General features: G+C 40.6%; 2 protein-coding genes across 3 annotated transcripts; both read left to right on the top strand.

Annotated features, from left to right (window-relative positions):
* The first annotated feature begins 1,756 nt into the window (after positions 1–1,756).
* On the top strand, positions 1,757–8,063 carry LOC306751846 (annexin A1-like). Of its 2 annotated transcripts, none has more exons than XM_079235495.1 (12): positions 1,757–1,777; positions 1,878–1,995; positions 2,374–2,479; positions 2,687–2,781; positions 3,662–3,775; positions 4,007–4,097; positions 4,389–4,525; positions 5,021–5,114; positions 5,640–5,735; positions 7,058–7,116; positions 7,582–7,704; positions 7,854–8,063. In XM_079235495.1, exons 2-12 carry the CDS (start codon positions 1,927–1,929, stop codon positions 7,908–7,910), a joined length of 1,041 nt encoding a protein of 346 aa, XP_079091621.1. In that variant the 5' UTR covers positions 1,757–1,777; positions 1,878–1,926; the 3' UTR covers positions 7,911–8,063. The 2 variants fall into 2 exon arrangements, with proteins under 2 accessions (XP_079091621.1, XP_079091622.1); XM_079235496.1 differs by having other exon boundaries at positions 1,759–1,777; positions 1,917–1,995.
* Positions 8,064–19,567: 11,504 nt separating this feature from the next.
* slc30a5 (solute carrier family 30 member 5) lies at positions 19,568–27,152 on the top strand. The gene is made up of 16 exons (XM_079235069.1): positions 19,568–19,817; positions 20,105–20,227; positions 20,338–20,404; positions 20,701–20,786; positions 20,986–21,073; positions 21,198–21,285; positions 21,392–21,468; positions 21,580–21,750; positions 21,872–22,160; positions 22,310–22,518; positions 23,348–23,505; positions 23,596–23,725; positions 25,398–25,644; positions 25,745–25,971; positions 26,571–26,699; positions 26,867–27,152. The coding sequence occupies exons 1-16, from the start codon at positions 19,747–19,749 to the stop codon at positions 27,035–27,037; spliced, it is 2,331 nt and encodes a 776-aa protein (XP_079091195.1). The 5' UTR covers positions 19,568–19,746; the 3' UTR covers positions 27,038–27,152.
* Positions 27,153–27,550: the final 398 nt, after the last annotated feature.

The following is a 27,550-nucleotide window of genomic DNA, read 5'->3' as shown; positions in this document are numbered from 1 at the left end:
AGCTGTTTTGCAGTACAGTGCTGTAAAAACCTTAATTTTTGTCTTGAGTAACTTATAATTCACAGATAAGATTGTGTTGTTGATCCATGCTTCTACTCATGACGGTCCTGAGTCCGTCTGACCTTTCTGCATGGCCACACACTGGATGGATCAGTTGATCAGCCGTGATGTCAGCGCTCTGCTCTGCACTGCACAACCAATTAGACGTAACGGGAGGAAGCATTGCTTTGTGCAATTCTACTGGAAACAACGATTCAGAAGAACAAAATGAAAGACATAGAGCAGGGAGATGCAGACAATATCAGCACATGTTTGTTTAATCAGTCTATATTAAACTGATGGTAACCATAGCAACAGCACTTCTGATAAAATGAGATACAGTAAGATAGAGATTTATTCATCCCAAAGGTACTTTCTGTGCCATAGAAAAGAAAAGTCTACAAAAGTTTATAAAAAAAATAGTTTGACAACAAAATAACTCCATAGAAGCTTTTTCTGGAGCTTTCAACTGCATCTCACAGTCTCTGGCTACATTTTATACATATTTCCAGTAAAATTGGAAATTGAATGGAAATGTGGACAATCATTAAACAGTCTTCGCGTTGGGCCAAGCGCAATAGCACAAATGTATTATTTCTCTGAGATTTTTCAATGTAGGAAATAATAGATTTCATTGCGTCCACTTTGTACATTATTTTCATATATCCTGACAACTCATTGTGTATTTTTGCTTTCATAATACTTTCAGAAACATGTTATTGTGTGGTCATATCTGTGCTCGGGCTTTTTGGTTTTCTCTCACATTTATTCTGACTTTGTAATTCATGGTGTTTCTGACTTTAAATAAAGTTTTCAAACTTTTAATCGCATCTTTTATCCTTTTTTATACATATAAAGGTATCGTCTTCTGTTTTTAAATATTCCACGCAATCTTCTTTTTTGTCAAAACCTAAAGAAATACATCACCCACAATGCAATGTGCCCACCAGCAGTTCGGTTGGAGTGTCAGGTGTGTTATGCCAGTATCTCATATAACCTCAAGCTGCTAGCATCAATCCAAGATGAGGAGCGGGCTACAGAGATGTGGTAAGGTCACTTCTTTTTAACTCCTCACCCCAAGATTTTCTTTTTACTTTCAAACCTGAGTCTTCAGCCCCAGCCAACACTGACTTACGTGACATCACTTGAGGCAATTCATCAGAGAGCACAGGGAAAAAGCTTTGTTTTTTTTTTGTTTACAGCTGAAAAATCCATTGAGTTCCCTTTCAGGAGCATCAGCTCATTAGAATATGTGGCACGTCAGGTTCAGCCATGTAATTGTGCAAGACCAACAATGTGGAGTCTCAGGTCAGTATTTAGGAGTGCTTTCTCTTCACCAGCTCCTTTAAAATATGTGTTACAGTCAACCTGATCACTGCTCCCTCTGTGTGTGTATGTGTGTGTGTGTGTGTGTGTGTGTGTGTGTGTGTGTGTGTGTGTGTGTGTGTGTGTGATTGATACGTTGTTTGATTAAAGGGTGAAGTGCTCACAGATCTACAACACAAGTCCATACAGAAGAGTCACCGAACCTGTCAGAAGCGACCGAACACCTCTTGTCACCTCGCAGGAATGTTGTCTTTTGAGAGGCGGCAGGCGATTGGCTGAGCCTTTGCAGGTGAAAATAAACCTGTCTGAAAATCATCTGCACAGGGATGGGTGGAGCCACTGCCGAGCGAGTTAAATACCGAGACTTACACCTGAGATCTTCAAACTGGGGCGTGAAGACGTCGTAGCACAGGTGAGTGTTTTTTTATTTTTTATGTTTAGATATAAAGTATTTAAATCAACTTTGAATTCTTTATTTTCCTTTCTTGATTCCTTTTTTTCCCCCTCTACAGAAATATTTTGTTGTTTTGTTTCTGGTAATAACTTTACAGCCAAGGAAACATGTCCTTCTTCAAGAAATTCTTCAACGATGTCATCCGTAAAACCGACCCCGACGATGACACGGTTAAAGTGAGTATCAGATCACTAGAGAACAACTGGTCATGAGGAGAGCACACCTGTTGTTGGCTAGCCGCAGTCTGGGTTTGGGTTCAACATGACGGCCCTCCAGTCTTCAAAATGTATATTTTACAGATATGTGGAAGTTAGTGAGACTCTTCGCTGCTTGAACTTGAGTATATTGTTTTTTCATGTAAGATGGCTTACTGTCTGTAGCTCCGTGAAGCTGCTCTGCTCGTTGTCACCTTCGGGACCTCTACTCCGTCTTTCCTGACGAAACTGGAGTGAATCAAAAATAATCTGCAACTATGAAAATAATCTATAGCCACTGAATTCCTGGTGGTTTGCAATGAGTGAGTGAAACGTTTGTATTTCTGTCTGTCGCTCTAGGTGAAGGGTAAACCGAAGCCTAAGTACTATGGAACAGTCGCCCCGTATCCGAACTTCAGTGCCAGCCAAGATGCCGCCACTCTTCAGAGCGCCATTGACAGTAAAGGTGTGTGTGCTCATTCATGTCGGCCTTGTGCTTTTAAAGGTTGTGTGAATGTGTTGGATTGAAGTTGAATGACTCAGCTTCTTCATTGTTCCTCTCTAAGTGACTTTTCACCCAAGTCAAGCTGCTCCTCTGCTTTTGCATAATTTGAATGTACTTGGGGAGTTTTTCCGAAGAAAGTAAGCTAAAGTACAACATGGTCCCTCACAGGAGTGGACGAGGACGTGATCATTGCAGTCCTGGTGAAGAGGAGCAACGAGCAGAGACAGAAGATCAAAGTAGTTTATGAAGCGTCCACTGGGAAGGTGAGCGGTTCTTTTCATCCACGAGATAGAGTCAAGTATGGTCAGATTAATATAACGGGGCTGGAGAAATACTGATGGCACATGAAATGTCCAGCAAAGACTCCCTGTGACCTCACAACGTAAAGGCTTTCAGCTTTTAGAGATTTGCAAAACAAATGAGGTCAAATGATGTGACGTCAACAAGTCATTCAGTCCAGATCCACTGCGTTCAAATCAACACTGCTTGTGCAGTTCTTAGTTTCTCATATGAACCCGCTTGGTTTACGTTGTATATGTTGTTTACCTGTTTGATTTGAGAGTTCCTTTGTTTTATTCTTCGTTATTCTCCTTATTTCCACCTAAAGAAAGCTTATGTAACTTTTTTAAATTGTTGAAAGTCAATACACTCCAGGGCTTTGCTGCTGGTACGACCAGTATCATGGTGTCTAAAGCAAACTTTGAATAGTTATTAATGTGCAACTGACATTGAGTCAGTTTTCTGACTCGTCTTCATTTGTGCTATTGTCACAATACGTTTCAGCATGTCATAGATAACCATTTTGAATTGGTCAAAATGAGGTTAAACAGAACCGTTTAACTGGTTTTAGCACAAAGTAAACATTGTTTTCTGCTCGTGGCTCCGTTCAGCTCGCTGACGCTTTGAAAGCAACCGACTCAAGAACCTAAAGAGAATTACTACTTGTGGCAACAGTGGTCATCAACACATATATATATATATATATATATATATATATATATATATATATATATATATATAGTCTTTTAAAAAAAAGACACTGTGGCAGGTGGTATAATCTTGCAGAAAACAACAACAACAACCACACACGCACACGTAATGGTACCCTCATGCTGTCTTGTTGCTGTTCCCTGTGTCTTGCAGAGGCTGGATAAAGCTCTGAAGTCTGTTCTCAGGTCAGATTTAGAGGACATATCTCTGGCCCTTCTCATGGATTCAATTCACTTTGACGCCTACCTGCTCAGGAAGGCCACAAAGGTAACTCAGCGGTTTATGCACTAGTCATCAGCGTCATCAATTATTTCCAAATCTCACTCTCAATGTTACTTTTCATTTCAGTTTGTTGGCACATGTGCTACTTGTCAGTTCTCTCACTAATATTTGTAATGTTTGTATAGCACTCATGTTGTTATTGTGTTTAATTAAAGAGTCCTGTGTCACAAATGTTACCCTTAACATGTTTTAAATTTAGCCACGCTATTCTGACAGGGTTTCGGCACACATGAAGACATCCTGGTGGAGATTCTGGCTACAAGATCAAACCAAGAGATTCGAGAGATTAAGAAGGTTTTTAAAGAAGGTTTGGCCCGATTCAATGCAGTCACTCTGTTATTTATTTTTCATGAAAATGCTGAGCATTTTCACATTTTATGTAAAACCCTATAGCTATTAACCGTGACACTCTTTAGTGTCTCTGGTGCACCCAGCAGTAAAACAACACTGGGTTATTTGACAGTGCAGTACTGTTATCACCCAGTCATGAGGATTGTAAGCCTCTAGACAACAGCTATAACTACTGCAGTCCATATGTCCCACATATATTGTTGCAAAGCCTGTTTTCTTTTGTGCTGAAATGCTGTTTGTCTTTCAGAGTACGAAACAGAGCTGGAGGAAGTCATTCGGGATGAAACCAGCGGGGACTTCACCTCGGCCCTTCTGGCCATGTTGAAAGCAAACAAAGACGAGAGCAAGGAGGTCGACACAAATCAGGCCCGAAAGGACGCGGAGGTAAAGTCTACGTTTAAATGAGAAGGCTGGCATTATTCAAGCTGTCAACAAAATCCTTATTTTAACACAAGACGCAGTAATTTCCCAAAACAGCTGACAGCTGTGGTTTTGAGCATAATGTGTTACTCAGCAGGAGAACATGTTATACTTGTTATAGGGACTATTTTCAGCTGTGGATTAATACACATTCGGTGCTCTCGTGAGTATTTCCAGCAGCAAGACGGAGTATGCAGAGTTGATTCAAAATAAACCACATTGTGTGTGTTCATGGTAATGACGGAGCATGTCACCCAGGGCAACAGCGGGGCTCATTGATGTGTCTTTAACAACAGTGGAGCTCCGTGGCACAGAGGACAAAGATCAGGCTGTGATACGCACATTACATGTAGGATCAGTTGTTGACAGTAAGAAAAATGTAGAACGTTGTCTGACTTGAAAGGTTTTGCAGAGAACAATAGTAACTTGTAATGGCGTGTTCCTGTTTTCTGCCTGTAGATTCTGTTCGAGGCCGGTGAGAATACCAGAGGAATCAATGTTTCGGCCTTCATCGACATCCTGACCACACGGAACGCGCTGCAGCTCGCAAAGAGTGAGTGCTTGAAATGTGTTAGGCGGATTCATCAGAGGCTGAATCTGCGAAATACCTTTATTTCAACGAATACAAACACACACACCTACCAACCTGGAAAAACAGGTGGAACCACACTGTGGGAGGTAACAGGTGGAATACACCCAGCAGTGTATAAACAACACGGAGCAAAGTAGGCCTGAGTTTTTTTCTGAACAATTCTTTGTTAAACTACTTTGTCTTCATCATCCATGGAGTCCACGGTTCACTCATTGGAAGGAAAATAGAAATAGTTGTTTAGATTTATGTATCAAGTGAAGGTTTATTTAAGCGCACTCTTTCAACATGACGATGCTCCGTAGTTCAGATCAATGCTTGTTTAGAGTATCAATTCTGGCAGTTCATGTCCCAAGATCCTTTATTCCAGAGATGTTTGGGGCACACACAATGATCTCATACCTTCACTGAAAGAGAGACGTCTGCTTTCTGTCTGACAAGTAGCCCATTTGCTGCTAAATACCTGTTGTTTGTCTGTTCCCCTGCTAGCATTCCAGCACTACGCCACCGTCAGCGACGTCACGTTGCCCAAAGCCCTGGACATGGAGCTGAAGGGAGACATTGAGGACTGTCTGATTGACATTGGTACGGAGGTTTTCTTCATTTCTTTCCTGATTTGATCACATTTGGATTCACTTTTTATGAATGAGAAGTTCTCTTGTTCAGGATTTAGCAATATAATATATATATGTTTTAATTAATATAGTCAGTGAGAAAAACAGGGAACCCTATACCGAGAAAAACATAATATTAATAGTCCAGATGGACAATTTAAAAAAAAAAGCATCAAGAATGATGCAGAAGAACAGGGATATCGTCTTTTTCTAAAAACATTTATATAAAATATAATATATATAAGTTGTGGGTTCTTTGCTTATGCTGCCAGTTTCAGGTCACTGTCAATCAAATCTGCACGTCCACACACTCTTGAAGAAGCAGATAAACTGATCTTTCGAGTGTTAATCTCTTAATGAATTCTAATTAAGGACGTCTTTTTCCTAAGCTTTACCTGTGATTGTTGTACATTTAGTCATATACAGGAATGCTTAAAGTTTGAAACTGTTTTTATGGGTGTTAAACGCTTATTTCATCATAGACATGCAGCGTTGATCGACTGATGTTTGTATGGAGAAGCTGCAGGCTGCGATGTTCATCCACATTATGGCACACAATAGAACAACATTATGAAGATTTTATTCAGGGCCAAAAATGAAACATGTTGTCTTGAAGGTGGAGCTAGAAGAAAGGTCATGGGATTGAAATAAGGTATTATCTGGGGTTGGCATGTGATCCAAAATGTAAAGGAAGCTTGCGCATAAGACTTTGATTTGGCGTCATGGTGGCTCTGGAGAAAAGGTCAGAGGTTCACCAAAATCCAACACAAAGACCCTGAATTTCCACTGTAGATTTTTTGGAAATCTGTCCCGTGGTTGTCGAGATATTTTAAACAATTATTATCAGATGGATGGATGGACAGATGGACACTGCCAGGCTCAATGACCACTGCTGGCTGGACAAGCAGGTTGGACTCTGTCAATATACATTAGCATAGTTTTACTGTTGAGTTTCATAACACTGGAGGGAGGGGCGTTAAGCAAAGAACTGGAACAAACAAAGGGGGCAAAAAAACATTGAACAAGTCATCGAAATCACCAAGTAAACTAAATGATTTCCAGCTGAGTAAGCGCCACAAGTGAGGAAAAGTGCATGAAATGAACACAGGATAGACCCCGTCTTAATGCTACTGTCTGCACATCCCCGTCTCCAGCATGTGGCACATCATGACCTCACACATAAAACTCATAAGAGTAAATAAAGAAACGCTGTAGGCGGTCAGACACACAGCCAGCATCTGCACGCTGCATATTTTCACTGGGAATTCTTTTTTGTGTATTTTCCACGTCCAGTGAAATGTTCCTGGAACAAGCCGGCTTTCTTCGCAGAGAAGCTCCATCTGGCCATGAAGGTGTGTGCGAATATGCCCGTCCCTTTCACACCATACGTCAGAGTCCATGTGTGTGTGTGTGTGTGTGTGTGTGTGTGTGTGTGTGTGTGTGTGTGTGTGTGGGTGTGTCAGGCATTCTGTGCTGAATGCAGTTTTCATTTTGCTTGTGTAGTTTGGACAATGTCTTAATTATCATGTTTGTGTTTTTCTTTTAAAATGCCTTCTTCCGAATTTAGGCAAAAATGCTGCATTCCCATGCAAATAATATGTGAAAAGTGACTTTGCTGATCATGCATTAGCTTGTGAATGAATCCCTGCTTTGCAGCTCAGTCTCAAACATTAGATGTTGGAGATCTGCATGGTCACTATTAATATTGTCAACCTCTGGAAGACACTGCTCAACTGTCGTGATTGGTTCCGCAAAACGTTGAACATTGGAGATTTGCACGCTTTCGACCTGGACCAACCTTTGCTCCGTTCTCGCAGGGTTACGGTACATGTGACGACACACTGATCAGGGTGCTGGTGAGCCGCTCTGAGGTCGACCTGAAGAAGATCGTGCAGGAATACAGTGCCATGTATGATACCAGCTTACAGGAAGACATACTGGTAAAATGACATACCCATGGAATATTAGAATTTACCAGAATGGCTGCCTTTATGTTTACATGTTTTGTCACTCAGACAGTCCAGAAACAAACATAACAATATAGTATCAGTGTATTTCTGCTGAGCGCATCTTTGTCTCTGTTTCACAGAAAGACACTAAAGGACATTATGAGGCGATCCTGCTCAGACTGTGTGGACCTCACTGACATTCTGACCACTTGTTGAGGAGTGGAGGCCAGTTTGTCCACTGGAGGCCACTGGAATCTCACATCTTTTAAAAATGATTATGAATACCGTGACCAATCTCTGTTATTGATTTAGTTGATGTAATCCAACCAACAATTTAAAAAAATCCATCTCATACACGTTCTGTCTTTTGTTTCTCTTTTTGCTTTCATGTGTTGTTGTGTTAACAGTTTAGTAAATCAAAATTATGAGATCATATGTCATAATCTTGACTTTAGTAAGTTAAGTTGTTACCAGGAAATAGGACGTTGAAATATTGCCCTTGCAATTCAAAATGATTATATATTGAGTCAATCATCATGAGATACTAAATAATAATTTTGTCATAGCCAAAATATGAAACAATATGTAAAATGTTGACTGTCTTGACAACCTGTTGACACAATGATGAGACACTAGTCGATATTCTAAGTTATTCCAAAGCAAATGCATAGCTCAGTATCTCATATTTTGGACTTGGTATCTTTTTTTGTCATTCCGTTTATTTAAATTTATTTTTATTTTTTCCATTGCAATATTGCAACGAAATACGACAGAAGTCATCCTTGAGGTCTGAAAACTTTCTAAATATTGGCAAAAAAAAAGTGGCATAAAATAGTTTAAATCAAGTACAACAACCACTGGCGTTTCTCAATCAGCGTTCTTCTCTGTACTCGTGTTCTCGTGGACTCGTGAAACGTCATCAGTCGCGGCCCAAGTACTGTTCCAATGCAAAAGTCCGCTTCTCGCCAAGAACGGTGAAAATGCCCGGATGTGACTTGATCCGCCCATTTTACCGGAGATGCATCAGAGCAGACTTGAGCGTACTTGAGAGAGTCAATATCCCAGAATGCATTTCGGACCAGCAAACGGGGAACAATGGCGGATGAGAAAACTCATAACTGAAAGTTGACATTCTCTGAATACTACCGTTGTTGAGTCACAAAATTTAATTTCAGGATGTTTTCAGGCGAGAAGTTAGTTGTTTAAGCATCAAATCTGTGGTCGGTTTGTCAATAATCAGCCGACTTAAAAAGATACGCCGATGAGTTGAGGTCCTGCTCGCGGGACCTCAAACATATAAACATATAAACATATAATATATACAATTATGTGTGTATCTATATAAATATATAAGTATATATAAAACACATTTATGAACATATATCTACAATTATGTGTATCTATATAAGTATTTATATAAAATACATATTTATAACACAATATATATACAATGCAGGGCTCTCAAGTTTTTAAGACAGGTAAAAGTGACCCCTCCATATTGGACATATTGACCGAGTATTCACCAGAACTTTCATCTCATAATTTCATTTTTATATCGTGCAATAACTCTCAAATGTTTCATTGATCTATTTAGGCCGACAGTATATGTACCTGACAATACTCTTTGAGCCGGACCTGTTTGTTGCAAAGTAAAAACACAAATGTATCTTGTAGTTATTTTCTATGTATTTCTTTATTTTGTTATCTCTCCAGTGTTGGTAAGTTTTATGTGATCATTTTGAAATAAGCTACAGCAGTGTTATGAACATGATAGAAATGATATTATTAATTAAGTTCCCACATTGTTTCCCCCTCATATATTAACGTCATATCTTGTTCCCATGCACCTACATGTATGTATCCTTACCTTCTGTTCTGGTAAACAATCAGTAAAGATAACAATTGTTTATGAGAAGAAGAATTATACTACACGTTGCTGGCTGTTCCTCCATTTTATTTGTATCAACATGTAATATTACAAAGATCAATACTTAACAGTAATAACAGTAATGCCTTTGAGTCAAATGAAAATCAAAAAGAAATGCAATTATAATTTGCACAATATTTATTGTATATAAAGTGTCATACATTTAATTATATCAGAAATATTATGATATTGTTTTCTAACATAAAGACATATCTAGAAGAACATGTATGTAATCGTGCTAATACTACTATAAATACTGTGCATACAGTTTACATGAACATACTGTATTCTATGTGACAAATGAAATACTTTAAAGCTTTTAGAATGATCATTTCTTGTTCAGCCTGAACCGTCAGTCTCCTTCTTGAATTCTGAGCAGATGCAAACAGCTGCTGACAGCTTCCTGTGTGTGTGAGGAGCTTTCTATGTGTGTGAGGAGCTTACCGAACCCACCAGCACAGAAGAAGCAGATGGAGACAAACTACGTCCTCTGTGCTGGTGGGGACGGGACGCTCCTCGTCCTCTCGGCTGGTGGGTGGGGCGGGTGGTGTCGGGGTGGAGGGGAGGAGGGTCAAGGAGGACCGTACTCACTGGGTCTCTGACTCTCTGGGGTGCTGAGAGGGGTTCAGGTCTGTTGTGGGTCTGGGTCGTCCTGGGATGACGGGTTGGTTGACGTCCACCCTCAGCTGCCCCAAGAGTGAGACCTGTGGAGTCCTGCCCTGTGAGACACACACACAAGAGATGAATACTTTGGAACTCAACTACACAACCTTTACATTGTTGTGTTGAATCTGGCCTCCAAAGATGGAAGAGTATTACTGATACTTCTGTAGTCCTTGGGAGGGATTACTTACTCAGCCCACTGAAAGAAAGGCGACCGCCGCTCTCCATCTGGTCCTGTAGTCTTATCCTTCTCATCTGCTGCGTCTTCAAGGAGACCCTGGATGTTGCTTCCTGTATCACAGCCATCGATACCTGAGTAAAAGAGACTTGGAAACTTTTCTTAACGTTAGTAATTGTTTACAACACATCTGTCTGGTTCAGCCAGACACTTTCAGGGGACTCCTGTTATTGCTGGTATTAAGTGTTGTTCTGGGGATGACACTGTATGAAGAAAAACATACACAGAATAACAACCATTCACAGTTTTACAGACTTAATGCAGAGAATGAGAACAGAGCTCCCACTGCAGTCGTACAGAGACCGGATAGCCCGTTGCAACGGGTCCAGCTCCCCATACTCCTGCAGCACCCTACACAAAACTCCAAAGTACACAACTGGGGGCGGAGCTTCTTCAGGACGATCCGCACCAAAACCTCTGCTGCAGGATGCTACCTATTGCCAACCCCGCCAGACGCAAGTGAAGGCTGTCTGGCGCTTTATCAGTCCTGCCAGACATAAAGGTTTTACAATCCTGCAGGTAGGATGCTACCTATTGCCAACCCCGCCAGACGCCAGTCCTCATCCCTCTGCCAGTATCTTCTGAAGGATCCGAGTCCTGACGTGGAGGGCGCAGACTCCCCGTAGTCCTCTTCTCTGGTCCTCTTGGCGGAGGGTGCGAGGGTTTCTGGATTACATTGAGCAATAATCAAAGTTTAAAAAAAAGAAAAAACGACAGCATATCCATAACCTAACAATGCAGACAGCACATAGGAGGCTGTGCCTGTAAACATTTATAAACAGTAATATCAAACATACATAAGGTCTGCCTGTGTTAGTTTAAACAGATGAGGGAATCAGAAACAAATAATACTGCTTCCATCTGTTCACAAATATGGAAATTTTGACTATATATACTGTATATATATATATATATATATATATATATATATATATATATATATATATATATATATATATATATATATATACATACATACATAGAGAGAGAGAGAAATATATTCCAATGCCAATAATTATTAGTATCGTTATTGATATTGTCAGCAGTATTACTATTTGTATTTGTCTCAAACAACAATGTAGCGTTCATAATTAGCAAGCTTAAATCTTAAATTGCACATGAAGAGTGCTTCATTGAAAAGGCACAGACCATGCAGGTGCCTTTCACGCGCAGCTTTTTTTTCTGGACAATTAACCGACATGTTGAGTTTTCCTGAGCTTTCGGCAAAGACATTTATTCTGCACCAAACAATTGTAAGGACTTCAGTGTTTGTGTGAACAAAACGATCAATGGTTTGCAATAAACGGCGCAAACGTATTTAATTGACACTGAGGACGTGCGTCATGACGCACAGTAAAACTTGGCGATATTAATCCAACATGACCACGGTAATCTCTTTCGTTTATAACTCATGATTCTCCCTGTTCATGAGGTGCATATCACAGTGCGTGGAGGAGATGCTGGAGGACGCACGCGCACATGCAGTCCCATAATGACTTAACAGATCGCTCTTGTCCCCTCAAAACAAAGTATCACAACAACGAGCAAAGTGCATTTCAATGTTCAATGTTAAATAAATCATGTATTTAATATGCTAAAGTAAAAGGAGCAGATGTGTGTGCAATTAGTCACGTTTCAACAGTCAAAACAAATATGGTTTCCATGGTGCACAATCTACAGAATTCGATAAAAATGGCTCAGGCGCCATTTTGTTTTTGACATTTCAATGTTAAATTTCGACGTTTTGATGCCTTAAACCCAAAATAACAAGGGTTTCGAACCTCTATACTAATCGTTAACACACTCCACACATCTCCCGCAATTGTTAAGCCATTCTGTCGCTCAAATATCATTTTACAGGCCTGACAACATTCTGTGACGTTTTAACATTGAAAGTCAAAACGTTTCACTGATTTCTAAACTGAGAACACTTTTTAAAAGATTTTTTTATTCAATTGTTTTCGTTGATAATAAAAAAAAAGCTAAACTAAACATAAAAGTTGTCTTACCTTCACAGCTCTGGTCCAACTCACAGCCCAGTCCCTTCAGCAGGCCACTGAAGTCCTCTTTCAGGGTCTCTGGTCCTCTTTCAGGGTCTCTGTCGCTCAGGTGTATTACAGGGCTCTCAAGTTTTTAAGACAGGTAAGAGTGACATATCCTCTCCCCCCCCATACATTATTCCCTGAAAAAGGCAAAAGTTATGATAAATTAATATAGCGAGATAGCAAATGTATGTTTTAAAATGGTTTGACCCAAACACTCATAATGATATTAAATAGAGAAACATGCATGCAACTCTTGGCACTGGGGGAAAAAGTGTCAAATGTTGCACACAATTATCTTCACAAGCTTGGCCAAGAATTAACTTGTTAATTAATTAACTATAGTACAATCTATGGTGTTACAGGTCAATTTCGACCCATATTTACTTCAAGAAAAAGGCTAAAAAGTATTTTTTTTAGCAATAGAACTTTAATACAAACACAAAATGAAAAGCAGAACAAGTCATAACACAACATATCGATTTGCAAGGTCAAAAAAACAACAACCAATCAAGCAAATCTTATTTTTATAACTGGGTCTAAACCGACCCTAACAACACAAAGGTCATAATTTCAACCAGAGCATTTTATAATTTAGTGAAACATTTTTGTTTTGCTTTATTTTGTTGAAATAGAGGTTCCTGACAAAGTCAAAAAGCCTTGATGCAATAACCACATTTTATATGGTTCTTTTATGCATTTAAATCCTAAAACGGGTCGGTGCCGACCCAAACACAAGAGGAAGGTTAAGTTAAAAAACTACAACACACTACTGTCATGGATGTCATTTGTTGTTATTTATCACTTTGTTAAGCTTTTGTTCCCCATCTTAACCTGTACATATCATTGGGGAAACAAAATCTTAACCAACTGAGGTTTCCTCCCACATAATCAAAAAACACTAATTGAACACTAATATTCCAATTAGTCCTATTCATGATGGGTCTACTACAGGTTCTCCCCTTGAATGAATAATAAAAAAAATTAAAAGTAAATCTATGTTTCCTTCTCTCTTATTAAATATATAGAGTATTAATACAATTGTATGACATGACCTCCAAAAATGTACACACTAATTTCCAATTAGTCCTATTCATGATGGGTGTACTCCTGGTGACCAGGTTTCCCCTCAAATGAATGAATACAAAATCAAATCAAATCTATGTTCCCTTCTCTCTTATTAAATATATAGAGTATTAATACAATTGTATGACATGATGGTGACTTCAAAGAAGAAGTACTGGAATCTGTTTAAGTTTTGATTTTCATAAAATGATCAATGTTATAAAATAAGTATTTTAGGTTAACGACAGGAGCTCGTTCTGTAATCAATGATATTCGACAGTAAGAAACATAGGACCTTCATTACTGACGCGTTTATGGATATCTTTTATATTCACATTATTTACCGGTTTTATAATTGAATCATTAACAGAGTTGTAAACTAATTGAACATGTTTTCTTTGTGAATGTGAACCACTGGATACACGAAGCTAATAATAATTAGTATTAATATGATAGAGACCTGTCAATCACAGTAATCCCCGCCCCTAAAGCATACTCTGCATTATGGTCTGTTTGACTCTAAATGGACCATAATTTACTAAATGAACTTCATGCTGTATTGAAGAAGACTTAAAACTAGAGATTGAGACATTGGACAATCCCAATGTCCCCTAAACCCTCAAACCCTGAACCCTCAGGGACTCACTGACGTCAGCTGCTAAGTGGTTGAGTGTGAGAGTCTGTGAGGGCTTGATGGTGTAAATATGAATGGGACAGCACTTTGCTGCAACACATCACGTGACTACATAACCAAATATTGTGTACAATTGTGTATTTATTTTATACTTTTTATTCACTGATTTGAACATCTTCCTCACGAGATGAGAAGTCATTTTAAATGATCTGTTTACTCGTGTTGTCAAAACGAAATGTTTGATGAATGTAAATAAATGTTATAAATATAATTTCTGCTTGCATTCCTCTGATTAAATGTATTTTATCGGGCTAAACGCCCACGTGTTTCTTTGTTTACCTTTTTTTTTTTACTTCTCCATTCTTCCTTTTGGAACTACGTGTGTAACATAACATTGCTATGAACTGTGGGTAATTCCCTTATGCAAAGTCGGCATCTATAATAATGATTAATTGCGTTATTTCTACCACGCTTGGAAGCAACATTTCAATCTATCTTAATGTGTTGCATTTTTATTTCAAAGTAGTTGACTGAATGCGTTCAAATGAATCCCATGCAGCGAGAGCCTTTCACCGAGACAGAGTACAGCTTTATTAAAGTCAAACTGCAGGCATGTCTGAACTCTTCAAACTCAACTTTAGAATGAAAAGGGACAGAATCAATATGCTCAAATAAAAAGACAGTCATGTACAAAAAGAGTGTCGTCTCAACAGTCACACACATTTAGAAGCAGAACTGTACAGGCAAAAAAAGAAGAAGTATGCCACTAATTACAAGTTCTTCAACAATATGCAGTATGCAGTAACACAGGAGCAAGTAATCAACGTGCTATTTTGTGTTCATCCACATTTTAATCAAAGCAACACCAAGAGAGATAGATATGACCCCAGTTAGAGTTACTGTAAGTAAAATACAGTCATCCAGGGAAAAACCCAGGCGATGTTTTTGTGTATCGACATGCCTGGAAAGTGATCCCTTGCCCTTTCTCGCCAAGAGAGTAAAGAGAAGTCTATGTGGTAAACATGCAGCTACAGACAGAATGTGGTTAGCCTAGCTTAGCATAAAGGGAGAAACAGCAGCCTGGTTCCATCTCAGGTCTGAAAACACCGCTGAAGCTCACTTATCAACACGTTGTGTCTAGTTTGTTTCATCTGGACACAAACAGAAATGTAAAAAGTTCACTTGGTGGTTTCAGCCTGAACTCACCACAGTTCTGATCCCATCCATTTGTACCATCACATCACAACTGGGTCTTTTGGGGGTAAAATCAGATTTGCATTCAGCAAAGAACGACCATCGTTGTACAAGAAAATAATTATTTCTACACAACAGGAACACCAGACAATATGATATACAATACTAAACTTAAAAGCAGAGATTCAGTTACAAGTTACTAAAGTCCTCAGGCTGTTTAAAGCTGTTAGAGTAAGTTACTGTAATACATTTCACGTCTCCACCACTAATGTCATTCAATACATGCAAATAAAGCAGTTTTTATCTTTTTGAAATCTCAACAATACTTCTTTTCCCGTTCCAAAAATAACCACACAAATCAACTGAATGTTGAATCCAAACGGAGCAGATTTACTTTTAGAAAACTGCAAACATTTCCTTCACAATGCAAATTAAAAACAAATAAAACAAATAAACAATTTACATTATTTACACAATTGGATTTTTTAAACTGTAAAAATACACAAACCAAATTGTCCATTTATTTGCACACGTCCATCAGGAAGTCACTGTGCATCGTGCCACAGCTGGTCGCAGTTCTTTTTGGAGTTGGAGCAGAGAGGAACATTACACTTCCTGTAAATCACGGAAGTCTTCACGCTGGGCATTCCAGCATCAAGGCACCTCTTGCAATGCTTCCTAACCTGTGTTTCCTCGCTGCCGATATACAAGGGCATGCAAGTGGTGGAGGGTGGGGCAAACTCCAGCATCTCCTTGGCCAACTGCTCCCTGAAGGCCTTGTGGGTGAAGGGCTTGGTCTGGGTGGGGTCCTGCCTCAACGTGAACAGCTGTGCAAGAGATAACTGTTCACGGCGCTGATGTCCACAAAGTGTGCGCCAAACAGCATCCCGTCGTGCGCGTATTTATGTATACGATATCAGACAGCAGGCCTAGGTAAAAAATACACGGCCCGCCACTGAATTGCGATACTCAATATCTGCCTTTACGTTGTATGTGCTCGGCCAATTATATTATGCTTTCTTATAATTTACCATTCTTTATCCATGTAATATTGCGTTTGACTGCATTCTTCTCAACATGTCACTTTGTGGTTTCCTGTATTGTTGTGCTGGTGCCTCATCTTTTTTGGGATTGTCAGTTCTCCAAAATGTTATGGAAAAATGTCCCACAATGTTTTAGCAATGTTTTTTTTTAATGTTTTAAAGATGTTATATTATTTAATGAACATGTTATATTTGGATTTGTTAGCTATGACAGAAAATTTGAGGAAAAGACAAATCATGAATGTATTAATCATATGTGCTAAATTTTATATTCACAAATGTAAATTTACAAACCAAAAACCTATTTTTTTGTGTTTTTTACAAAGAATTTGAATTATGTATAAAAACTCTGAAAGGCTGTTCCAAAAAAAAAGGCCATGAGAACTGTAGTTCATGCGTTGCCAGTAATATATGTTTGTAATTACACAATCGTGCTTAGTTTCCTCTTTTTTATTTAATTGCATGCCTTGTCTTTTTTTTCTTCCTCTCTGCAGTTGCCCCTGACTTGTTGGATTAACGATGTATTTTGCCATTTGCTACTGTCAATTTATGAAATTATTGAATAAATGTTTAATAAAAGAAGAAGAAGAACACTCTGTAAGTACTGCAACTTACTGGGAGATGGTGATGTTTAAAACTTTAAAATAACAAAGAATTCTCCGCTGTAGAAATCATTGTTTGTACCGAGTTCACTTGTACATTTCCTGCGTAGATCATCATGGACAACGGACCGGCCCATCGCAACGGGAACGCTGCTCAGTGGCAGAAAGGTGAGAAAACTATAGAGAGCCGTTTAACGGTGAAAGCTCATTTTTATGCCTCCTCGACTGTCATGGCCGGAGGCGTCCGGTCTATTCTCGTGAACACAGTATCTCCAGAACGCCTCGGGGGGGATTCTTCAAATTTGGCCCAAATGTCCCCCTGGACTGAACATTATTTTCCACCCATGTCTCTACACATCTTGGATAGTCTTTGTGTAACTGCAGTAACTCTGGCTGCCCAGCAGATGTCGCCATTTTGACTTGTAAAACAGTAAATAAGTTCCAGCACGACTGCTTCATGGTGATTTGAGGCTTTATTTCTTCCACCAACAACTAACTCTTGGTCTTCGTCCGCTCTCGTGCAGCTGGAGAGGCGCTGGGCGACGTGTTCGAGGTGTCCAGCATCAGACGAGAGGACTACGCCTTCCACAAGGGAAAGTCTGAGTACGAGGACATTCTGCAGAGCAACGACCTGCCGTCCACCATGACACCTCGAGGACATCAGGCCCCTGCAGCGTTCCTCATCCTGGCCGCGGGGCTCGACAAGGTGCTCGCATATTGTCAGACTGAGCTGTTATTTATCTGTAAGTGTGAACAATAGAACCTGGACTGCCTGTGACTAACTTTTATTTCTTTATTTCCGACGCAGCATGGCGTGGATTCTAACGCCCCTCTGCCGTACTCCCACATTGACATCGCTGGGTCCAGTGGGCCGTTCCCCGGTGTCCCAACAGGAGCTTCCATCCTCGCCATGGCAACAAACTACTTCCTGTCTGATAGTTTCTAAACGGATACCCCCAGTTTATATTAAAAAAATGTAAAAACACGGCCTCTGCAATCAATGCCAATTACAATTTGCAACTGTCTAAATACCAATGAAATCCCTGCCACAACACATCATGGAGCAATGTGTACGTCTGACAATCCTTCATCCCTCAGATTGCTTATAGTGTATGTGTGCGACAAACCGGGAACATGGTTGTGTGATTAGAGATGTTGTGTGTCAGTCAAACCTCTCGTTGATCAATAAAAAAACTAAATTTAAAACGCTCACTGTGGTCTTTGCATATCATTATTTTTGTGTATTACACATAAGTGATCAGAGGGGAATAATAATAATAAATATTGTCTCTTATACGTACATTTCTGCTAAACTCACCTACTACATTCAGTGTTATTGCCTATGCGAGTATGCGAGTCCTAAATTTCTTTAATGGACCTAAAGAAAACCTTACGAGCTGCTTGACTGTTTTTTGAAGTGGAGGCTGGACTGCAGTACATTCTCGGATAATCTTTACAAAGGCTACTGTTGTAGTAGTTTACTCTTCATCAAAGTCTGGTAACACCTGCTCTGTGTCCTCGGAGGGACGATGAAGAAACTCAAAACGATGAACACGTGTTGATTTCACTGTTGGTGTTTGGTGAGAGCTTTTAAAGGTTAACGGTTGCTCTGTTGACCCTTCATCAATAGTTCAAGTAACTGTACATTTACTCTACATGTCGAGGTACTTTTACTCGGATGTCTCTGATGGCCTTAGTACAGTTAATCTGCATGTTATGCTACGCCTTTTGGAATAATGTTCATTTGAATTCATGCCTACCGTAATAGATTCACACATTAATTGATGACAATGGAAAATAGGAGTTTGTCTTCTTCTTTTTTATTATTTTCCCAAGATAACAGTAAATAGTGAAGGACTATGACCATATACATTTATTTTGCATTTCTTCATCAAAATAATGCGGCTCTTCAGAAACATTGCTTGTTAAGTATTTGCAAGTCTTTCTCTAATTCTTGGTGCCTATTTACACTCAAGTTTTTAAGACAGGCAAGAGTGACATACTCCAAGTCCAGACTCCAAAAGTCCACAAGTCCGTACTTGTGTACTTGGGTATTGAGAAACGGCCAGTACTGTGTCGCTTTCTACCGTCGCCGTCATCCTCTGCGCAGCAAACCCAAACTGCGCAGCAGTGAATCTCACGAACCATAAACGCACGTGACGTGTACTTTGTTTACCGTGTCCGGAAGTGCTGCTGTGGCTTTTTGGCCAGCTTGGAGGTTTTATCCTTTCGTTACGGACTCTTAACTTTTGTTGTGGTCACCTCAACCAAGGGCTCGTTAGTTCTCTGTCTTTAACCAGGAGAGCGCGTGCTGGACACCGAACAGGCACGAGCGGGTTGCAGCTGCAAACTTTGGGTTCAGTCTGCCTCGACTGTCTGCCAGATGGTTAGCTAGCTGGCTAACTGGTTAAAGGCAAACTGACTTCAGGTTTATGTCGGTGTATTGTTTACGGAGTTCGGTTTCAACGGAATAATGAATAAGAGCCAGCCGGAGCGAGGCCGAGTTCTTCACCGGTGACGGTAACTGGGCTGTGGGTAGATTTCAGTGCTGACAGTGATGGTTCGGATAGTGGGGACATAAATACTGCAACTGGACTTAAACTAGTCGACTTCAGGTGCCTGAACATGGAAGACAAATACAGCAGCAACGTCCTGTCCGGGGGCAAACTGGGCATGGTCGAAGTGCCCAATTCTCGGTACGTGTCTGTCTGTTGATCTTCCATTCCTCTCATCTACTTTATGCTTTCTGGACATTGAATATAGTCAAGTCCGATCACTGCAGTCGTGGTCCATGTAATAGACTTTTGATTTTGGGGCTGCGTCTAATGACTGGTCTCAAGCACGTCAACTGAGTAGATAAACGGTGACGTGGGTCAGTTGCAGATGCTGACAAAATGTAATGTGCAAAAAAACTAAAAGTTGTGCAACACTTTTTTTCTCTCCTGCTATGCTAATAATCTCTTGTTTGTCTTTTCTCTCTCAGGTTAACCAGATACATCGTTTTACTGGTTGTCACGAAGGTCCTCAAGGCTCTTGGGATCTTTGAATCTTATGATATCCTAAAAGTTGTTCACATTGTCCAGTTCATCTTTATACTGAAATTAGGGTACGTACTTACCTGCTTGCCATTTTATTGAACTTACACTTGTTATGTATTATTATAGCAGCATTTTTTTTTAATCTATTCATGGACGGTGACCCCTTATCTTTTTCCAGGAGTGCTGTTATTCTGCTTTTCTTTCAAAAGCCTTTCTCCTCGGGCAAAGGCATCTCAAAAAGACAGGTTTGTTGAATTTGTTTGCTCTTCTATCTGTTGGTGATCCAGCTCTTTTCCTCTGTTGCTCGTAGTTTCATCTTCCGTGTCATTCAACATAATATTCGAGACGCACACTTTAAAGGTCGAGCTTTATGAAAGAAAAATACATTTTATCTACGCCTTTTTGTAAAGTCACTGTACCAACCTGACAATTCCTTTGTTTTCTCTCAAGTAGAATTTCTAAATCAACCAGAACTGAAATCTTAATTATTGTCACTTAAAGATAATAATCTGTTTTCTTTTCAAATCTGTTTTCTTTTTAGTGGATAAAGTTACTAAAGCATGCTGTCTTTAGCTGTGTCATATCCCTCCTGGGCTTCTTCGGTCTGACGCTCTGTGGACCCCTCAGGTAAGATGTCAACATGACTGTCTGTTAAGAGTATGTTTTTCATAGCAGTTAAAGGCAACAATGCTATGTTGCATGCATGTGAGCATATTTGTGTGGTTTTAATTGTGTGTTTATGTCTTTTTGTGTTTGTGTGTGTGCACATTCTGTTGTGTTTAGGGTGTGGTTAAAATCTGTCTCCTTTTTACTTATTTTTTTACAGGACGTTGTTGCTTTTTGAGCACAGTGATGTGGTGGTCATTGCTCTCCTCGGTGTCTTGTTCACAAGCTCGGGAGGGGGGCCTTCCAAGGTAGGAGGCCACAAGTTCACACGTGAAACGTAAATAACGGTTGCACGGTGTATGCTGCCTCAGGTTATTCCATCGCCGTGGTAGAAATATGTGAGATGCATTTCTGTTGTCTGACTTCACGCAGACCAGAGGCGCTGCTCTCTTCATCATCGCCGTGATCTGCCTCCTCCTCTTTGACAACGACGATCTCATGGCAAAGATGGCGGAGCACCGTATCCTTTGCTCCTCATGGTGGCCAGCAGTTACTGGCCATATCGGTTTGTGTTCATTATGAACCTCTGTTCTTATTGTGTTCGCCTTGACTCGTCTCCAAACCAGCCGAGGGACATCATGACAGCGCGCTCACTCATTTCCTCTACACGGCCATTGCATTTTTAGGAGTTGCGGATCATAAAGTAAGCGAAACGCGTGGCATGCATTGAAGTTTATGTTTGGTGCTGCTCACGGACGCTCAGTAAATTATTGGTTTTGCTTTCTAAATTAAATTCCTTCCTCTGTCCCTTCAGGGGGGTGTAGTGCTGCTGGTGGCTTCCCTGTGCCTGAAGGTGGGCTTCCACACGGCCTCCAGGAAACTGTCAGTGGAAATTGGTGGTGCGAAACGCCTCTATGCTCTTGACAACCTGGTTTCCGCCATTGTGCTGCTCCCCTGGGTCATAGTGCTCTCATTGACCACAGAAGTAAGTGCACAGACCATGTGTACCTTCTTGAGTTGCATGTCTGTGAATTCATTGAAACATTGTCTGTTTGCATTTAGATAAAAAAGTTAAAAAAAATGTTGTCTTCATCTCTGTCACTCAGAGTAAAGTGGAATCGTGGTCGTCCCTCATCCTGCCGTTTGGGATGATCATCCTCTCCGTAATGATCCTGGAGTTTTACGTGGAGGCCATCTGCAACACGAAGATGGAGACGCCGAGGTGCGCCCGCTACGGCGCCATCGCCCTCTTCCTCAGCGCCCTGCTGCTGGCCAACTTCTGGACCCACCCGCTGACCGACCAGCTGCGCTCCATGAGCAAACCGCCGCAGCAGGTCAGCACAGAGCATGTGCTCTCGGGAGGAGTGATAGTCAGCGCCATCTTCTTCATCATGTGTAAGTAAAGGCTGTGGGGGTCAGCACCTCATCTCAGATCCTCTGACTACTTTGGGTGTGCATGCCCAGCAGCACTGGCAGAGTGGCAGTGCTGCTGGTGTTATTATGTTAAATGTGTATCTCTTCTCCTCCCTCATCTCTGTCTGCAGCCTCCAGTATTCTCTCGTCTCCGTCAAAGAAAGGTCAGAAGGGCACCCTGGTGGGTTACTCGCCTGAAGGGACCCCTCTGTACAATTTCATGGGTGACGCCCTGCAGCACACATCGCAGTCCCTCCCACGGTTCATCAAAGATTCCCTGAAACAGATCCTGGAGGAATACGATTCCAGACAGATCTTCTACTTCCTGTGTCTCAACCTGGTACGCACAGTCAGGAAGAGAACGCTCGCAACTGACCGTCGCATGAAGGATCAAGAATATTATTGGGAGTGGGAAATTAACTGAAACGCTTGAGAATTAGCAGCACCACATAGATAATTGATTTGCCAGGGATATTTGTGGATTTCTAATTTTCAAAATAAGAGCTTTCTTAATATAATACAAAAAATACGGAAAGCACGTGACTTATTATTTGAGGTTAAGTATACAGAAAAAATTAAAACAGCAAAGTCATGAGAAAAATAGTTCTGAGTTTGTAAAGTCTACTAATGTCATCAATAGAGATTGATAATGTGATAAGAAGGCTATTGCTGGGATATTCCCTACAAATCTGCTCTCCAACATCTTCGCGGTCGTTGTGTTGGATGTTTTCAACTTAAAGTAACATTGAAGCTGCCATTTAGGACACTGAGAATATGTCCTCTGTATTTGTTTTGTTTCTAGGCTTTTTGAGGTTTTAATTACCTGACGAGGACCTAACGTTCTACAATTACACAGTTGATTAAATTAGACTGATGTTCTTTTTAATTTACACATATAAATTTGACTGTTTCTGACAAAGGAATACCACATTCTTAGTAAAATAAAGCCTTCTGGGAGTGTAGAGGTGGCTATGAGACATAGGGATGACACATTTAAAACAAATATATTTCTAGCAGTTAGATAATTACATTAAAATGTATTTTCAAGCTGTCAATTCAATTGTAACTTTACAATTCTTTTTTTTAAGACTGCGATCTTCCTACTCGGAATTGGTGGTTCAAGTTGGGTCTGACTTAAGATTCTCTGTTTGCTGCTCTGCATGTTTCAGGCGTTCACCTTCGTGGAGCTCTTTTATGGGGTTTGGACCAACAGCCTGGGACTGATCTCTGACGGCTTCCACATGCTGTTTGACTGCTCCGCTTTAGTCCTCGGCTTGTTTGCTGCCCTCATGACGCGCTGGAAAGCCACCAGGATCTTCTCCTACGGGTAATGTCCACCGAGAACATTTGGAGACACTGGAAAAATGGAGAGCATTTTATAATTCAGCTAGATTTAACAAATGGACTTTTTCTGCAGGTATGGTCGTGTGGAAATACTTTCTGGATTCATCAACGGCCTGTTCCTGATGGTCATCGCTTTCTTTGTCTTCGTTGAGTCAGTCTCCCGTGTGTTGGATCCTCCAAATATAAACACAGACATGCTGACTGTGAGTAAACTGCATCTACCACTTAATGTAAAGGCGTTTGGCTGAATGTAGGTTTCCTCCAACCTGTCGATGTTCTAAAGTAACATGTATTCTCTCTGTCCTGGTATGTCGGATCATGATTGTACCTTTTCATTTAATGTCTGCTCATACGCTGTGCTCCCCAGATACATTCACATTGCACAATTTAGTATGAGAGTGGCAATAGACAACTTTCCAAGGGGTATTATTGTTAAGTAGCATTAATAAGTAGGCAGGTTTTGTTACTCACTGATCTAGTAGAAAGAAGTCCAGCTGAATGTCGGTGTGAAAGCCTCTCATGTCACGCAGCGCTCTCCGTCGAGTGTTTGTCCGTGGTTCGCTCTTAAGTTTCCACAGTTTTTTTTCCACCCGTTAACTTGATCAGCAACACATAAGCAATACAAATGACTCCGGTTGTTCCACTGTCCACCATTGCCGCTTCCTGCTAATAGCTGCCAATAGCTCCCGGGGTAAACAAAAGCGATGTCCTCTTTCTGTCTTGTGCATTGGCAGAAGCACTTCTTTTGTGGAGTAAATGGAGCCTTTATTTTTCAAGGACTATGAGGAACCAATCTAAATGCTGATGATTTTATTATTCTATAGCTATTACATTGTGAAGACAACATTTACTTCATACGGTCAAGCAAACATGGCCTGCATCATTTCTTGTCCTTTTTAATAATAGAATAACCTGACCAATTTGGCACATGAAGATAAGTTTATTCATGAAGTTTAGTAAGTCTGTCAAAACGAATGAAAAACATGAGTAATCATCAGGGGTATCTACAGTAGAAAGCCTGTGCTACAAGCTGGCGCAGATTAAAAAAAAAAAAAGGGCATTTACCAGACTGCATCTTTTCATTAGACCCTCCCTATCTAGTTGCATTTTTGGAACTGTATGAACCACCTGAGGAACTAAAATATTAAAATCTCTTTCTCTCACAAATTCCCCTGTTTTATTGGATGTTGAGAGGCTGTATTTAATTACTAATGAGAAGCCCTTCTTAAGAATTAATTAATATTTTTTATTCAAGTGTCATACACATGAAGCTGCCCAGTTGTCACAGGCCTTCAAGACATTACTCTCCTTACCTTAAGAGGCAACGGGAAGGAAAGCAAGCAAAGCCGTGTGTCAAGGCCTAGTAGATGAAAACACAACGAATGAAACGTGTTTTGCTCTTATATGTTGATGTTAATCATATCAAATGGACTGAGATGTCCAGCAGACATTGCCTGCGGAGCTAGCATCATAATTGAATGGACAGTGTATCATAAAATGCACTTCATTTTCAGCCAAACACCCTTTTAATGGCTGCCTCAATAAAATCATCATCAACACGAATATAGAGAATGACATCTACAAAATCTTACTGTAACATACAGCTTTTGTTTAAAGTAGTTATTTCCCCCCTTCAACACAGACTGGATGGATATTTTACAACTTATATTTTGTTATTCGGCAAAGCAAGCTACTTGTATTTGTTGATATCCAGCACAAGCTTCCCACTGCAGTCTGTGTAGCTGCTTGTTAACTTCTGGAAGCACGCCTCACTGGGAAACTTTCTGTGTTATCAGTTATTAATGGTGATTCATCAAGTAGCCAGATATCACTCAGTCTGAACTCTGTGTGTGTGTTTTTTTTTGTCTCCTCCAGCCGGTGTCTGTGGGAGGCTTACTGGTCAACCTGGTGGGCATCTGCGCTTTCAGTCACGCTCACTCCCACGGCGGCAAAAGCTGCTCGTCAAATGACCACGGAAACTCTCACCACGGCCACTCCCACAGCGAGCACAGCCACGGGGGTCACGGCCACTCTCACGGAGGGCACGGCCACTCTCACGGAGGGCACGGCCACGCCCATGGCGGCGGGGGTGGAGGCGGAGGCATGAACGCGAACATGAGAGGTGTGTGTTTTCCGTTTGATGCACTAAAAGAAAATGTTGTGAAATGGAAGTTGTAGCCAGACACAATTCTCATGTTTTTTTGTTTTCTTCTTCCTTCCAGGTGTTTACCTCCACGTCCTGGCTGACACGTTGGGCAGCGTCGGTGTGATCATCTCCACCATCCTCATCCGTCAGTTCGGCTGGCTGATCGCCGACCCCATCTGCTCGCTCTTCATCGCCACGCTTATTTTCCTCAGCGTCATCCCTCTGCTGAAGGACGCCTGCGAGGTTCTCCTGCTACGAGGCCCCCCGGAAAACGAGAAGGAACTGAACGACGCGCTGGAGAAGGTGAGGGAGTCGCACGTGCCGAGGGCAAAGTTACTGCCGTTTCCTTTAAGGATGATGGTGGAGCTGCCCACGAAACTAATCGTACGCAGACGTTTGGGGAAAATCTGTTTTCCGTTTCACTTAATTGTGTGTGTGAAGAGATGTTGACGTGCTAAAAAACTTTCCACTGAGAGAAATGAAGTGGTTTAGTTTTTGTCTTTTAACATGAGACATATCTATGTCTCATGTATGTGATGCTTCTTAACCCCACAAAGGAGGTTGTGTGTTTTAAATTATTTTTGTTTGATTGTTGACAGATTAATTCAATTTGGAGGAAAGTTTTTAGGAATTCTTGCTATTTTCTAGTCTGTGAAGTAGGTTAGTGTATCTGTCTATCCATCTATACACACAACTGCACGCGTCAACTATTTTAATCATCTGGATCTTAACATTTTGTTAAAATAAGAGCGTAATGACGCTTTAGTGGAGGTATGCTTTCTATTTTTTAATTTTTTTACTGCATTATCATTGGCCTTGACGACAGTAAAATATATGATCACCCAGTCAGCAGATATGAGAATAGTTTTTCGTGGCGTTAATATTTCTGACTATTGTTTCAGATTGAGAAGATCGAAGGAGTTTTGTCGTACAGAGACCCTCATTTCTGGAGGCATTCGGCCAACATGATCGCGGGGACCATCCACATCCAGATCATGGCAGACGTGGTGGAGCAGAGGATCATACAGCAGGTCGATACACACAGACTCCATATCGGAGGACTTAACGCCATCATACCAGCTAACGCCGGTTCTCCTTGATCTGAGTTTGTTATTGGAGAGTAATTGATATATGATATGAATCCTCTGGGCTGACCACTGTGAATATTGACCATTCTGATTTTCCCCCTGATACGAAGGTGACGGCCATTTTGAAAGACGCCGGGGTGAATAATCTGTCGGTGCAGGTGGAGAAGGAGGCGTACTTCCAGCACATGTCGGGACTCAGCACAGGATTTCAGGAAGTTCTGGCTATGACGCAGCAGATGGAGTCCATCAAATACCTGAAAGATGGGACGTGCATCATGTAACGACCATCTGTTGGACCAAATGAAACCGTCTGCCCCTTTTTTCTTTTCTTTTTTCATTGAAATGTACAGTATATGTATGTATGTATGTGGTTTTGAAATAAATCTGAATATATTGGTTTTATCTTTGCGTCGTCTTTGTTTTGTTTTTGTGTTTGAACAAGTATTCGGTATTTAACTGTATTATTTACATTTTTCATTTTCACAGTGGAAGTGCCTTTTGGTTGTTGCAAAGCTTATCAAGTGGAAACAGGCAACTTTTCATCTGTTTGACTGCTTATGTAATGCTTCAGGAGAAATGTATTTGGACTTTCTCAGTGACATCTGGAACACAACTGGGGATATTAGTTGACACTTCATACACTGTAGGCCTAAAACCATCCGGATACATTAATTACAGCTTACTAGTCAGTTTAAATGTGTATTAACAACCTTGTATAATAATTATAGCCCTTATGTTCTGTGTCACTGTTATCGTTATTTAAGTCTAAGCAGTGAAGGACATGCAACTAAGGA

The sequence above is a fragment of the Taurulus bubalis genome (assembly GCF_910589615.1).
Source record: "Taurulus bubalis genome assembly, chromosome: 19".
Taxonomy (NCBI): domain Eukaryota; kingdom Metazoa; phylum Chordata; class Actinopteri; order Perciformes; family Cottidae; genus Taurulus; species Taurulus bubalis.
The sequence above is the reverse complement of the archived record's forward strand: the minus strand, read 5'-3'. Positions and strand labels throughout refer to the sequence as shown.

What these genes read in the sequence shown, in the direction of transcription:
- LOC306751846 (XM_079235495.1), top strand. Translation starts at nt 1,927, where the DNA reads ATGTCCTTCTTCAAGAAATTCTTCAACGATGTCATCCGTAAAACCGAC. An exon ending in CCGACGATGACACGGTTAAA is followed by an intron (nt 1,996 to 2,373) that starts GTGAGTATCAGA and finishes CTGTCGCTCTAG; the next exon opens with GTGAAGGGTAAACCGAAGCC. An exon ending in AGCTCCATCTGGCCATGAAG is followed by an intron (nt 7,117 to 7,581) that starts GTGTGTGCGAAT and finishes CCGTTCTCGCAG; the next exon opens with GGTTACGGTACATGTGACGA.
- slc30a5 (XM_079235069.1), top strand. Translation starts at nt 19,747, where the DNA reads ATGGAAGACAAATACAGCAGCAACGTCCTGTCCGGGGGCAAACTGGGC. An exon ending in AAGGCATCTCAAAAAGACAG is followed by an intron (nt 20,405 to 20,700) that starts GTTTGTTGAATT and finishes TTTTCTTTTTAG; the next exon opens with TGGATAAAGTTACTAAAGCA. An exon ending in CGGGAGGGGGGCCTTCCAAG is followed by an intron (nt 21,074 to 21,197) that starts GTAGGAGGCCAC and finishes GACTTCACGCAG; the next exon opens with ACCAGAGGCGCTGCTCTCTT.